Source organism: Sitophilus oryzae, unplaced genomic scaffold, assembly GCF_002938485.1.
Source record: "Sitophilus oryzae breed Bouriz unplaced genomic scaffold, Soryzae_2.0 scaffold_1576_pilon_pilon, whole genome shotgun sequence".
In the NCBI taxonomy this organism is placed as follows: Eukaryota; Metazoa; Arthropoda; class Insecta; order Coleoptera; family Curculionidae; genus Sitophilus; species Sitophilus oryzae.
The window spans coordinates 8,391,096-8,406,437 of record NW_022146254.1 but is presented as its reverse complement, the minus strand read 5'-3'; the positions used below and the strand labels follow the sequence as shown (position 1 = coordinate 8,406,437).

Genomic DNA, 15,342 nt, shown 5'->3' with positions numbered 1-15,342 from the left:
TCTTCAGTTTATTTTAAAAATGTTGGCAAATAACAAAGAATACACCCCTTAAAGTTTCGCATTTGTCTTGATATACTCTGTATAAGACAACAGTAAATAACTTGTAATATAACTTAAATATAAATTTGAAATTAAAATAATGATTTGTTCATAAGTGATTTACGTTTTATTAATTTTGATTTTTTTTCTTAAATTTAATTTAAAAGTGATTTACGTTATTTATTAATTGAAACGTTTCAAATTTGAATATACGTTCAAAAGTTTTTTTTTACAATAAATTTGTGTATGATAAATAATTTTATAATAAAAATATGACCGAATTTCCTGGAACGTTTGCCAAATTTGTACATATGAAAACCTAGCTTTACCACTTATCACAGAAAATCTCTATTCCTTCCCTTATCACAGAATAATACAGGAACGAACCATATGCGACAAAGATAGAAGATTTAGATATGTCGTTACTGGTTTTTGTTTTTAATGGATATTTTAAAAGCCGGGTAATATATGGTAATCTGTGATGGTAATATATTATATACCTTTGACTGTCTTTGATTACAACTGTGCGATTAGTGATAATTATTATTAAAATGTCTGGTAATAAGTGTCAATTTTACAATTGTGAGATTTCTCGGAAATCAGGTGTACATGTGTTTAAGTTTCATGCGTCCTAATTTATGTACAAAGTGGATAGAAAATTGTGAGTTCATTTATATAGAATTTTTTTGCACATTTTGTATGTAAAAATACGGCGTTAAGTTACCTTAGAAATGGTGATGGATGGCTTTTACCATATACCGTATGATCGAAAAAAGAACGGCGTCAGCGATGGCTATGAAATGAAGATCGCTGTCATTTGATATGTAAAATTATATGGGGAATGTCATCGATCGTCATTTCCAAACCAATCGGACGCCGTTTTTTTTTCGATCGTAGGGTATAATTTAACACATTAAGAGTTGTCCATCGTTATATTTCTATATCTAAAGTTTACGATGGATAAATCAAGTAATATTAAGTGGATACAAATTATAAATGAATCAGTGAATATAAACTGTTATAAATTATATCAACAAAACAAAGTAAAATTCATATTTAGTAAGTAAAAAAATGCAGTTTCAGACAATAGTTTGGTTTGGTCGAGTTTTGTTAACACTGTCTAGTCTGGGCTTTTTTATTTGATATATGTTAATCAAATAAAAAAGCCCAGACTAGATAAAATCAGGAGCTAACTAAGAGAATCATATCAATTCTCTCTGATGTAGGATAAGTTTCTATTTTCGGAAAATTTCTTAGATTTTTTTTGTTTCAACTGACGAACTGACACAAAATGATAACTAGTTGCTAAAGTTGAACTAATTTGACAGCTATGTTGAAGTAACGTCAGACATATCACAGCCACCCTAGATTTTATCAAATAATAAAGATCTATTCACACTAAATCATAGAAATGAATATATCTAGGAAAATCTTTGTTTGAGGGGTAGGCCGGCAACCTTAATAGTATTTGGAAGTGACATGAATTTCCCATTGAATATCGGAATAATATTCTGGGTGATTCAATTAAACTAAAGGAGTTATACAGGGTGGGTATTAAAGGAGTTATACAGGTTATACCAATGTTCAGCATTAATTTTGCCCCACCCTGTATAACTTTATGGATCAGATTTTAATTTGATTTAAAGTGCAATAGAGTAAATTCCAATTTAGGTAGTTTTTCTTGAAATTTAAAAATTGTTCTTCAAAATCTTAAGTAAGTCTAAAACCTTACATTTCAGTCATATACTTCCCTAATAAAACACACCTTTATTTTCTCTTAGAATCTAAAAATTAATTAATAAAGGGGGTATTCTGTTATAAAAAACACAAATTTGATGTGTAACTTTTTTTGGGGACACCCTGTAGAACTCTCTATATTTTTAAAACGTGCGCAGAATTAACTTACATATGCTCACAAAATTTCATTTCAATACGAACTGGTCGTTCTCCTTGGAGCCTCCGAGTCGTATGAGAGGCGCCACCCTGTATAATTTTTATATAGTTGCACTTTAATAAATTGTTAGTTAAAACCTTAGATTAACAATAGAAAGTTAAAACTAACAGTCCTACGAGTGTGGAATTTTGTACAGGTGGATTTTGGACATTCATCTCCTAAGAGAGTGAAATAAGGGATGAAAATTTGTACAAACATTTGTTAAAATCGGGTTTAGAAGTATGAAATTCTGTTTGTTCCTTATGTAACGTAATTTAGCAATAACAAGCAATTTTTTTTTCAGAACGTCCACACCTTATTTCACCCCGTTAGAGGGCGAATTTCCAAAAATTATTCCTGAGTGCTAAATTACGTTACATAAGGAACGTCTGCGCAAAATTTCATACTTCCAAAACCGATTTTAATGAATTTTTGTACAAATTTTCATCCCTTAATTCTTATGGGGCGAATGCCTAAAATTCGCTTCTGAGTACTCACTTTCATCACTTGAGGAACCTCTGTGCAAATTTTCATACTTCTAGGACAGATTTTTTTCAGAAAGTTCACCCCTCATTTCACCCCCTTAGAGGGAAAATTTCGAAAAATTGCTTCTTAGTGCTAAATTACCTTATATAAGGAACGTCTGCGAACAATTTTATACTTCTAAAACCGATTTTAACAAATTTTTGTACATATTTTCATCCCTTATTTCTTAAGGGATGAATGCCCAAAATTCGCTTCTGAGTATAACTTTCATCACTTGATGAACCTCTGTGCAAATTTTCATACTTCTAGGACAGATTTTTTTTCAGAACGTTCACCCTTCATTTCACCCCCTTAGAGGGAAAATTTCCTAAAATTGCCTCTTAGTGCTAAATTAAGTTACATAAGGAACGTCTACGCAGAATTTCATACTTCTAAAACCGATTTTGACAAATTTTTATACCAATTTTCATCCCTTATTTCTTAGGGGATGAATGTCCAAAATTCGTTTCTGAGTACTCACTTTCGTCACTTAATTAACAATTTCCAAATTTCAAACTCCTCGGACTAATTTTAAAAAAGTATACAAAATTTCACCCCCAGTTTCACCCCTTAGTAGAAGAATTTCCTAAAATCGCTTTGTATAATCGAACTGTTAAGTTACGCTACTTAAGGCACCTCTGTGCAAAATTTCGTAGTCCTAGGACATGCTTTTTTTTGTATACAAAAGTACCCCCCATATCACCCCCTTAACGAGCGAATTTCCAAAAATTGCCCCTTAGTGTTCAATTACGTCAGTCAAGGAGCACTCGTGAAAAATTTCATACTCTTAAACCAGATTTTAACAAATTTTTATGCAGCTTTTCATCCCTAATTTCACCCCCTTAGCGGTCGAATTTTCAAAAAATCCCTTCTTAGTGCTCATTTACATCACTTAAGGAACCTATGTGCCAAATTTTATTTATTACTATATAGATAACCTTTACCCTTATTTTCAGCTAATGAATATTAAGAGACAAATAATAAAAATAAAATCTAAATTATAAATTTCATGGCTATAAATAGCATATATGTATATGCATCTAGAAATTCTGACTTTCAAACATCCACTGCGACTAGTATTTTCATATCCAATTGTCTAGTATTAAAGTCCGAATATACATTTTCCCTGGATTTGACCGGGAATTTGCTTATAAATGTGAACAACCGGCTACGTCGCTTCACATCGCGTGGCCGTGGTGTAGCTCCAAATTCGTTCGTTTTAAAAATATTATTAGATTTGGCTATAGGCGCCCTCTGTGTCATTAATAGGGAACTGTCTCATCGAAAACATGCTGTTCCGTAAGCAATGGCCATCTGGATTATATGTTATCTGTGATATAAATTTATATGGGAAAAGTAATTATATATAATTATATAAAGTTCATCAATCGCCAACTAGACGCCGTTTTTCTTCGATCATACGTTATTAAAATCGAATTTCTCATATCCAAAAATATACAGACACCAATTTTCATTCAAATATGATGTTTGTTCAGAAATCATTGAGAAAAGAAAACGAAAGAAAAATGGAAGTTCTACACTCTGTATTTCTGAAACAAAGCATTTTAGGACATAACTTTATATTAACTTTTTTACCTAATTTTATCGGTAGAATAGCTGTCCAAGTTCTCCGAATATAGTTCGGACTACCATGTATATTACAGCGATTAGCAGCTCTATGTACAACTGGAGCAAGAAACAATATAGCGCAAGCTGCGCTAGAAGCCATTCTGGACTTGCAATCAATCGACTGGCTCGTGAAGGATCTGGCCGACCAACTACGGTCACTCGAGGATATTGCCAGTGAGAGGGAAAATCATGGCGAATACGTGTCCACATATGCTCGACCAGAAAACAGACTATATGCTCACCAAACATGATTTTCGAGAAAATATAAGGATTTGCATCCCGACAAGAGAAAAATGGGAAAGCAACCGTGTAATAAACACTCAAGAGATAACAGTCTACACAGATGCTTCCGCAACTTCAGGAGGCACAGGTATAGGCATCTTCTGAGAGGAACTAGACATCCGACAATCTTTAAGGCTATCGGATGGCTGTAATGTTCTACAAGCAGAGGTTTACGCCATAAAGGAAGCGGCTAGTTGTATACGAGAGAAAATTGCTGATAGACCAATAGGGGAAATCGTGATATACTCTGACAGCTTGGGCGCTTTAAGAAGCATCACCATGCAATCAGTGAGATCGAAAACTGTGATGGAATGCCGAGAAGCACTGTCTTGGCTGCGTCAGGGCGGGGCTACTCTGTGATGGGTGCCAGGCCACAGCAATGTGGTGGGCAATCAGGAAGCAGACAGACTCGCCAAAGAGAGGGCCAGGGGAGAAGCCGTGGCAGATGATCTACCCCTTGTGACGATCAACACACTGAAGAAAGCTATAGGAACTGCTATCAAGGCCAAGCAGCAAAAGACGTGGGAACACCGTGAGGACTGCGCTACAGCTCGAAGAGTATGGCCAGTGGTAGATAGCAAAAACAACTACAAGAGCACAAAAAGAACCTAGTACGCATAATTGTAGGTGTCGTCACTGGAAATTGTCCCACGGGGGTAAACCTCGTGAGATGGAAAATTTCCAACGACGACTACTGCAGAGAATGCAGAGAGGAAGAAGAAACCATAGAGCACCTGCTGTGCCACTGTCCGGCACTGGAATACCGACGCTTTAAAGCTTTAGGGCTTAAAAAAGTTTTTTTTGAAGGACTAGAGGAAGCAGCAGAAGCCAATATCAGCAACATCGGGAACTTTGCAAAGAGCTGGAAGTGCTTTAACGCAAAGAAAGAATGAGAGAAAGGTTTGGTACAACAGTAACAGGGGTATCGCAATCCCAAACCTCAGCAACCTAACTTAACCATGTATATTTCTGTCGTATAAGAATTAATAGATATATTTTATTACTGTTGGTCAAAAAAGCGTATATCATTTATCTCTCTGGTTTATTTTATATGAACTTTTAGGTACATTTGAGCTATTTTTATTAAAAGTTCAGCTTATAGTATCTAAAATCGGTTCTCAAAGTCCCATATGAATCTGCACTAGCAATAAATAATATGTACTGAGTTTTGATTGGCGACTTATTATGGAAAGAATTTCTTGTATGCAGTTCTCACAAAAAACTTACTTCATCATCTCACTTCACTGTTAGGCGGTACAAAATTAGGCGAGTCAGCTAGTATTTCATAAAACATAAAAAATAAAGATATGATATAATGTACCTATTATAGTAATTCCTAAGTATTTAATTAAGATATTTTAATTAAACTAGGCTTGAATAGCATACAATTTTAAACAAATTTAAATATTTTAGAAGAACCAGTAAATATAAGTTTTACATATCAAGCAGCAAGAAACTACCCTTTGGAACTATACTATTTGGCTGATTTAAGTTATTCCATGAGACACCATATAGAGACCCTTAAGAGTTTAGGAGATGAATTGAGTAAGTTAATTTAATAAAATTAAAATTTTTTATATATACCTAGCGTATGATAAAAAAACGGCGCATTGTTTATATTCCCGGCATCAAGTCGATTTAGAAATGACATGATTCGATGATAGTCATCTTATAATTACATTAAGGGCTCAAACGCACTGACATGACGGCCAGGTCACAGCAACCAGCATTTGATTCAATGTTATTACTGGTCGCAACTGCGTTTCCTAATAACATTGAATCAAATGCTAATCGCTGCGACGCGACACTGCGACGTCAGTGCGTTTGAGCCCTAAAATTCGTTTCCAAGCCAAACCTGACATCGTTTTTAAAGAGTTTCATTTACATTTGTCTACTGGTACTCTTGGATTATTCAAAGATGTTTAACACTTTAAACCATAAAATATTTTTATCGATTTTAAAATACATAGGTTTCAGCTAAAGCCCAGCAAGTTATTGCTTCTTACCTAAATAGGTGGGCACACACGAGAGGTATTTTTAAACGATCTGTCTCTCTGCTCGAGCCTGTTATTGTATTCCCGCCGATCTGGTCTGCGAGGCGATAGATCTTTAATTGATCATTAACGTAAATGTCAAATGTCGCATTTTCTTAATTCAGTCAAAGTTCCTTTTGTCCACTCCATTTTTAATAATATGTAGTTAATGAAAAATATGAAAAACATACAGGGTTGTTCACCACATAAGACACGGAGTATTGTAGCTAAACGATTAGATTTTTACAATTTGTAAGATTTGGGTTCGTTGGAGGACTATTAGAGCTACAAATTAAAAATATTTTTACAAGATACAGAGTGTCACAAATAAGTAAAAAATATTATAGTTGTATTTTTTTAAATGGAATACCCTGTATATTATTCTATTTTTAGATTCTACGATTGAAATAAAGGTAAATTTGATTGAGGTTTATCACACTTAAACGTTACCGTTTTTAAAATATTTTCAATTATATGAAAGTGCAGTAAAATCTTTAAGGCTTTATTTCGCCAAGGGTATCGAAGTCTTTAATACTAAATATTTACTGAAGTTTGTTTATTTATTGATCAGATTTTGTGTTGCAATAATAAACAAAATACTACCTTATATAGAGTGTCTAAAAAATATATATATTAAATAATTACTAGCTTTAAACGGCAATAACCTGTTTAATTTAAATGGTAAACACCCTGTATATTTTACGAGAATCATATGCACAATTTAAATGTCTATCAAATTGTATTATACCATTTTTTACCTATTTCTTCAAGTTTTCGTCGAAAATTAATTTTCTTATAATTTAGACCTCATTTATCACTTTGCCCATGGAATATTGACATTTTAGATTATTTTTAAAGATGTATCAAATTTTCAAAGAGTACAAATACTAATATTGTCGATATATAGTTCGCTTATTTCATTAAAAATTAAAAAAAAAATTCTTTAAATATTTTTTGTTAAAGAGAATCAATTAATATGATCCCAATATTCAAACTACATTACTTGACTGTTTACGTTGATTAATAATAATTGCTCCAAATACTAAAAAACTGAATTTTGTGAGAAGTAACGCCTTATAAATTTTATTTAATTTTTTGACGAATGAATGAATAAATTTAAATTGTCGTTTTTTTGAGCACAGAAAAAAATAACTTGGCGTAATTAGATAAGATTTATTATCTGATGAGTAATTTATTGAATTATATGTGTATTTTTCTGGATTCAGATAAAGCAGTAGTGAAATTTTCTAGATACATTATGCACGAGAATCATTTTTTTCTTCTGACACAATATTTACTCGCTCAAATTAAACTTTATTGGAATTAGATTATACAACTTACTAATTATTAAAAACACATAAATCGTTTGTTTATGATTATAAATTTTAATAGTGTAGTTTAACGAAATAGGACCTAATTACTTTTAAAACAAGTGTTGTTTAATACTATTGTCCTTTTTATGTTGACCTGACAGAAAACTTTTTTATTTGACTCAAATTTATTTTATACCGTTTGTGTTTCAACACAATGTTTTATTAAAGTAAGACATTATTTTGTTTAAAACAATCAAAAAACTTGTAGACAAATTAGACAAGGTTCTTAGCTACCCCAGATAATGATACGGAATAATGGAGACTATATATTAGTTAGAGATAAGATTTTAGGCATTACGTCATTTATTTCCATCTAACCATCGCAGCGTTCGCATCTTAAACGTTTAATTTGTGTTGTGAAGAAATTCGATTGTTTTACCAAATTATATATATTACAATATATAGAAACAACCAGTCTATATTAAAAAGTATATAGACTTTGATTTTACTGTGTCAAATGTGTTATTAAGTAATAATGGAAGAAAAGCAAGATTATTGATTGAGTGAGACCTCGAAGAAATCATGAAAGATTTTGTGAGTAAGTAATTTCCAATTTTATTCAGATAATTATTATAATATTAAGACTAATGCAACATAAAACGATAAATGCAAAATTCCTGAATTCTATCTTTTGGTAAATTTAAAGGCAGGTTTATAGAACATATCAATAGTTCTAATCATAAGAACATTTATAAACATAAGAAGTAAATCAATCATTTATTTATTTATACACCAATCATAATATTATCAATAGTCGCCCATACAGAAATTTTCATGTTTTTTTAGATAAAATCATCCCTGAAATAACTCGAATAAAATTTTCAGATAACGCTGTATAATAATATTATAATAGTAAATTATTTCCACGTGGAAAATTATTTCCTTCCCTGATCATGCAATGAATTTATTCAAATAGAATATGCAAGTCATGGCAACTTTTCTAAAGACAACGCAATAAAAAAACTACTAAACGAGTTGACAGATGATATTTCTTCAGGTAATATTATCTATAAAGTAATAGAAGTATCCGAGATTTAATAATTTTGTATTTGATTTTTTAGGCGCTAGAGCTAACATTGTAATGCAATTACTGGCCTACATATATTTTGTCAACAATAAGTATCGGAAAGGAAAAACCAGCATGACGGTGGAAGCTCCTACGCTTAGAAGTTGCTGAAGGATAACCATAAACCCTGAATCTACATAAGAACTTTCTCTAAGTACGCATGTGTGCTTATCTACCCTAGCAAATTCCCTTTTTTGGTTTAGTAAAAAACTTTTCTAATGTAGGTGGTAAATTAGTTCCCTCACGCTAAGATATATACACCAGCACGTTTATTTTGTATTTGATAAAATAAAAGTATTTACTACAACATGTGATTTTTCTAAATTAGTACTTCTTCCTATGTACCTTAGTGAATTACCTCCTCATTTTTTGATAAAACGTTTGTTTATCACACACAACTATATTTTTCATCTGTTTTCAACTACGTAAATTTTCTTTTGTATAGTAGATAATATTTTATTTGAAAAAACTAACTACTTCATTTCAAACACAAAAATGTTTATTAATTCTTAATAATTAATATTTTATAAATTACATAATAGGGTTATTAATATTAGGAGAGAAATTCTAGTCAAAATATTTAGATACGGTAAATTAGGTTTTGTCTGTCCCTATAGTGCTTAAGTATTATCTGACAAACGGATCTAAAGGTTGTCGCCCACTAGACCGCAGCGCGACGCGGCGCGGCGCCATGTGGAAATTTCTTTTGTCTGCTTGCCATGTATTTAAATGGACCAACGCACATCAGAGCGCGCAGCGCAGAAGCGCGCCGCGGGATTTCCGTCAAGAAGTCGGGAGACTTCTCTAGCAACTTTTTTCCGTCTCCCGCGTTTTGGCGCGTTGCAGTGTGCGTACTCACATGGGAAATAATTTTGCATTCGAGTCTTTTCAGTTGGCTTTTTGACTAGGAACTAGTGATACGTATCAATGGTAGAATTGTATTTTTAAAGGTAAATTAGGCAAATCGATTTTCATAAAGGAATATGATATTTTTTTAAGTCTTCCCTCACTAGAGACAGATGGACGAAATGCCGTTCTATCAAAGATTTAATATAATTGAGGGGTGTAGAGGCAAAACCGGCAATCTCCACTTTTTAAAAAAAGTGACAATCTCCAATTTTTAAATTCTAATTACCTAAATATATAAAAAAGATCAGGGTTTTTTTCACCACATAACTAATATACACATCAGAGTAAATAAGAATTAGCAAAAGTATTAGTAATTTGTCTCTTCTGAAAAAATATGATGAGTAGAGATACTCGGTGTTTTGCTTCTAAAACCCTCAATTGAGGGGTGCGTAAAATGTTTCCTTTATATTTTGTAATAGTGAAAAAAATGATCTTGTCTTTTATTAAATCTGGAAAAAGATGGTAAAATTCTCCAAACTTCTTTCCTTTTTTGTTATTCGTATGAGTCCAAACTTTTCCTCGCCCCCTCTTCCTCTTCCTCTGTTAGAAGAGCACAAAAAATACGCTTTCGTCCGTACTTGAACTCATTGCTTTAAAAACTAAACTACAGTAAGTAAAAAACACTTCGACTATAAAAGGTTGTCGCCCACTAGACCGCTGCGCGGCGCGGCGCTGGGAAGAGATTTTTTTCCGGCTGCGAAGGAACTGCGCCCACTATAGCGCGCTTTTGAAACGCGGCAACGCTATTTAGTTATAGTCGAAGTGTTTTTTACTTACTGTAGTTTAGTTTTTAAAGCAATGAGTTCAAATACGGACGAATGCGTATTTTTTGTGCTCTTCTAACAGAGGAAGAGGAAGAGGGGGTGAGGAAAAGTTTGGACTCATACGATTAAGAAAAAAAGAAAGAAGTTTGGAGAATTTTACCATCTTTTTCCAGATTTAATAAAAAACAAGATAATTTTTTTCAGCATTACAAAATATAAAGGAAACATTTTACGCACTCCTCAATTGAGGGTTTTAGAAGCAAAACACCGGGTATCTCTACTCATCATATTTTTTCATAAGAGACAAATTACTAATTCTTTTGATAATTCTTATTTATTCTGATGTGTATATTAGTTATGTGGTGAAAAAACCCTGATCTTTTTTATATATTTAGGTAATTAGAATTTAAAAATTGGAGATTGTCACTTTTGTTAAAAAGTGGAGATTGCCGGTTTTGCCTCTACACCCCTCAATTATATTAAATCTTTGATAGAAAGGCATTTCGTCCATCTGTCTCTAGTGAGGGAAGACTAAAAAAAATATCATATTTCTTTATGAAAAGCGATTTGCCTAATTTACCTTTAAAAATACAATTCTACCAGTGATACGTATCACTAGTTCCTAGTCAAAAAGCCAACTGAAAAGACTCGAATGCAAAATTATTTCCCTTGTGAGTACGCACACTGCAACGCGCCAAACCGCGGGAGACCGAAAAAAGTTGCTAGAGAAGTCTTCCGACTTCTTGACGGAAATCCCGCGGCGCGCTTCTGCGCTGCGCGCTCTAATGTGCGTTGGTCCATTTAAATACATGGCAAGCAGACAAAAGAAATTTCCACATGGCGCCGCGCCGCGGTCTAGTGGGCGACAACCTTAACTAATAAATAGCGTTGCCGCGTTTCAAAAGCGCGCTATAGTGGGCGCAGTTCTTTCGCAGCCGGAAAAAATTCTCTTCCCAGAGCCGCGCCGCGCAGCGGTCTAGTGGGCGACAACCTTAAAACAGCAAGAGGAATTCGGGCAAAAAAAGTCGACGTTGTCACGTTTAATAATAGAAAAGTAAAGTTGCTCAATATTACCTATAAATTGAATATATTTGTCTAGTTTCTGTATTTTTATTGTAAATTATTTTAAATTGATTTAACGACATCTACCAGACAACTAAGCAATTAGGCAACCGCGCTCAGCTGACGAAAGTTTCAGTTTATAGACAAAACTATGGAGGGCTTAAAAAAGGAGATTTATCGGCAATGGGCAAATTAAATAAATTTCTGTCCCCACTTTTAAACAGCTTCCTCGGTTTGACCTAGCAGAGGCACTGCGATCGACTGGGATACTACATTTTCATTGTTAGTATACGATTTAACAGGTCGTTTCCTTTCATTTAATAAGTCCTAACCGTAGGTAATCCCTGCTTAATTTTGCCGCTTATAAATATACCCATCTGCATGCTAAAATTGTGTTTTAATAAAATTTATAGTTAATTTACTGAATTTTTAGCAGTACAACAATGAGTCGTGGTAGAAATTGCTTTGTACCTGGCTGTACAAGTGGGAATCCCAATAAAAACAAGGCAAATAAAGAACGGGGTGAAAGAAACCCAAGCCTTTTCAAAGCTCCTAATGTAAGTAGTATGACTATTTATTTATAAAAATTATGGATAGATGTTAAGAAAAACATTAAAATTATATACTGTCAGTGTACAGATTAAATTATAAACCAAATTAATAGGAAATATAGCCTAAAATCAACATGTGTATAACATAACCTAGGAGGCCTTGTTATAAAATTAAAATAATTTAATACTTACTAGGTGCTAAAATTACCTGTTGACATGTACCTATATTAACCACAGTTTGAACAGTGCTATTGAAAGTGAATATTAAATATTTATACTTCAAGATCGTATTCTCAAAATAACAGCTTTAATAGTGAAAAATGTTTTTTTTTTATTTTATTTAACAATTATATATCTTTTATTAGGATCCTAGCTTGCTACAGCAGTGGCAAAAGGCGATACCCAGATCAGACAAGACACTTAGCAGCAAAGATGCTGTTTGTGAACTACATTTTCTAGATGAAGATATTTTGACTCATTATGAGATCAAATTAACTGACGGAACTATCAGTAGAATTGAGCGGGGTAGACCATTATTAAAGGAGGGTTCAATTCCAAGAATTTTTCCTAACCTGCCTTCATATTTCTCTAGTAATAAAAGAAAGAGGAAACCACCATGTGTAAGGAGTGAAGCAACTGAAAAAGTTTCTAATTCAAAAAAAGTAAAAGGTCTGCCTATTAATCATGTTGAAAATCAAACTTCAGAACCTAACTTTGAGAATGAGAATGAAATTACTTCATAAGACTTTTTCATTGAGGAATATAAGAAATAATTTGAAAATTATTGTATTGTGGTTGATACTTTTGATTGTGTATATAAACCATTTAGAATAGTTTTTATGAATATGAATAAGCTCTTTAAATTAATATGTAGGTATATTGTAGCTAGGTATTTTTTTAGAATGCATTTTTTTTAAATTGTAATTTTTTGTGTTCTTGATATAATATGATGTTCCTGTTTTATTTTTTGGCATAGTACATATAGATATTTAATATCTAAGTGCTAAATTGTATATTAAATTTATATATTGTATATTTTATTTATTAAATTTAGTGGAATTAGTTAATAGAAACAAAAGTTGTAATGTATTAATATTGCTAAATAAATATTTATATGATGAAATAAGTCAGCGTATATACATATTCACAACTCTGTATTTTTGTGCTTTTGAAATAAACTGAGTACATTATTTATTCATTAATATTTTATTTACAAACCTACCTTATATTAATAAAGTGAATATCAATAGAAAAACCTTTACAATTATTAGGTGACATTGAATATAATATATCTTGAATTTAATTGTCTACGAAACAGTGACAATTTGCAAAACTTTGCTAATGACATTAAAACTTACAATTCAACGCTAGAAAAAACGCTATTGAACACAGGAAACGTTTCAGCTCAATATACCTACTCTCTAGTTTCAGCTATAAAAAGTTATGGAATAGATAACACCGATCAAAGGGTGCAATGGTAACGTTCGTCTTCAGTTTCCATTTATGATTAAGTTATTCCTGATAAAATACTCTTAATTTTCGTTATTCAATCTGTCAATCGCCATAAAACCACTACTAGTTCGAAAGATTTTAATGTTTATTAAAATGGTATCACACTAAACTGCATGTAAACATGTCAATTTCAAATGTTTTAATGAAAAACTATGAACCTTTAAACTGCATCAACAAAACTATTAATAAAACACTAACACAATCACACCATAAACTATTTCATTCGCATTTCTCATCAAGAAACAATTACTGTTTACATCAAATCAAAGGTTGAACTGGTGATAAATTTGTTGCTGGAACTTCTATCTTTTTTGTACAACAGTTCTAGGGAAGATTTATTTTAGCAGCTTATATGTTTCTTCGGTCGTGTATGCACTAAAAAGAACCACATAATAAAACATTTTTATAATATCAACTTAGGAAAAGGATATATTAAACCGGCATCTAATATAACCTAACTAACTTTTCAAACTCAAATTTAAGGTTTTGTATTCACAATTTTAGCCACGCACATTGCTCAATTAGAAAAACCACGTTTCTAAAAGCTAACTCTGGTAAAAATATGCCCAAATATTAACTTGGCTCTATAATTTATAACAAAATAGTTATTCTTGCCATAAGAAGCTGTGTATTTCTAGTATCCCAATCATCACAAGCGCCCCTAACGGCGATTTTCGAACTTCATTTAGATCTCAAAAACTGGGCCCATAATTTTTGCGTTCGATTCGCCTCCTCCATAGTAACGCGCCAAGCGAAGTCGGTGAAATGCAGACGGCTCCGTATAGTACCGCCACGGCATCAGCTGCTAGCCAAGGTGAAAACGACGAGCAGATTTTGCTTGCTACAGCATACGTAAATATTTTAGATTCAAACGGCAGGACGGTAAAGTGTCGCGCGTTATTAGACTCCGCGAGTCAGTCAAACTTTTGTTCGGAAGAACTTTGCAATAAATTAAATTTACCACGCAACAAAATAAATATGCCGGTTATAGGTATAAATAACGCGTCCTGTAGGGTATCGTCTAAAATTAAAACAACTATAAGATCGTTAAATGATGCGTTCCAGGCTAAAATTGAATTCTTGGTAATCAGTCAGATTATTACTACAAAATTGCCGCAAGTTTCTTTCGATCCTACTTTAATAAATATGCCCGCAAATATTACGTTGGCCGATCCTAATTTTTTTAATTCAGAGCCTATAGACATTTTAATAGGAACCGAAATATTTTTCCGTTGTTTGAGTAGTGAAAAAATACTCTTCGGAGACAACGCGCCGATTTTACAGAACACCAAATTCGGTTGGGTTCTTGTAGGACCTTTAGATTTACATAAAGTAACGACAAACCACCGCACTAACAACGCAAATACTAATTGTTTTTTAACTTTAAACCAAGAACGCGATAAAATGTTGCATAATAACGTTCAACAATTTTGGCAAATAGAAAATATTGAAAATAAACAAAATAAATTAAGTAACGAAGAATTAGAATGTGAAAAACATTTTCGGGAAAATTACAAAATCGATTCCGACGGGCGATTCATCGTAAAACTTCCGCTAAAAGAAAATTATTTAGCATTGGGCGATTCCTATTCTATTGCCGTAAATTGTTTATTATCTTTAGAGCGACGTTTAGCAAAAAACCCCGATTTACAACAACAATACGC

At 32.6% G+C, this 15,342-nt stretch overlaps 1 protein-coding gene and 2 long non-coding RNA genes across 4 annotated transcripts in view; 2 read left to right on the top strand and 1 right to left on the bottom strand.

Annotated features, from left to right (window-relative positions):
• The window catches only part of LOC115879260 (integrin beta-nu-like), a 96,957-nt gene that overhangs the window by 3,862 nt on the left and 77,753 nt on the right, over nt 1–15,342 (top strand). Inside the window, exon 3 of one of the 2 annotated variants that reach the window (XM_030895972.1) lies at nt 5,822–5,953. The exons of the other annotated variant lie outside the window; for it this stretch is intronic. Within the exon in view, the coding sequence (XP_030751832.1) occupies nt 5,822–5,953 (132 nt within the window). The remainder of the gene's footprint in view (nt 1–5,821; nt 5,954–15,342) is intronic. 2 annotated transcript variants of the gene reach the window in all.
• Nucleotides 7,600–9,296, top strand: LOC115879263. Its single transcript, XR_004049685.1, has 3 exons — nt 7,600–8,352; nt 8,640–8,811; nt 8,876–9,296. It is a non-coding gene; the product is annotated as an uncharacterized LOC115879263 (long non-coding RNA).
• On the bottom strand, nt 13,091–14,408 carry LOC115879261. Its single transcript, XR_004049683.1, has 2 exons — nt 14,142–14,408; nt 13,091–14,053 (listed from the first exon to the last, which is right to left on the bottom strand). It is a non-coding gene; the product is annotated as an uncharacterized LOC115879261 (long non-coding RNA).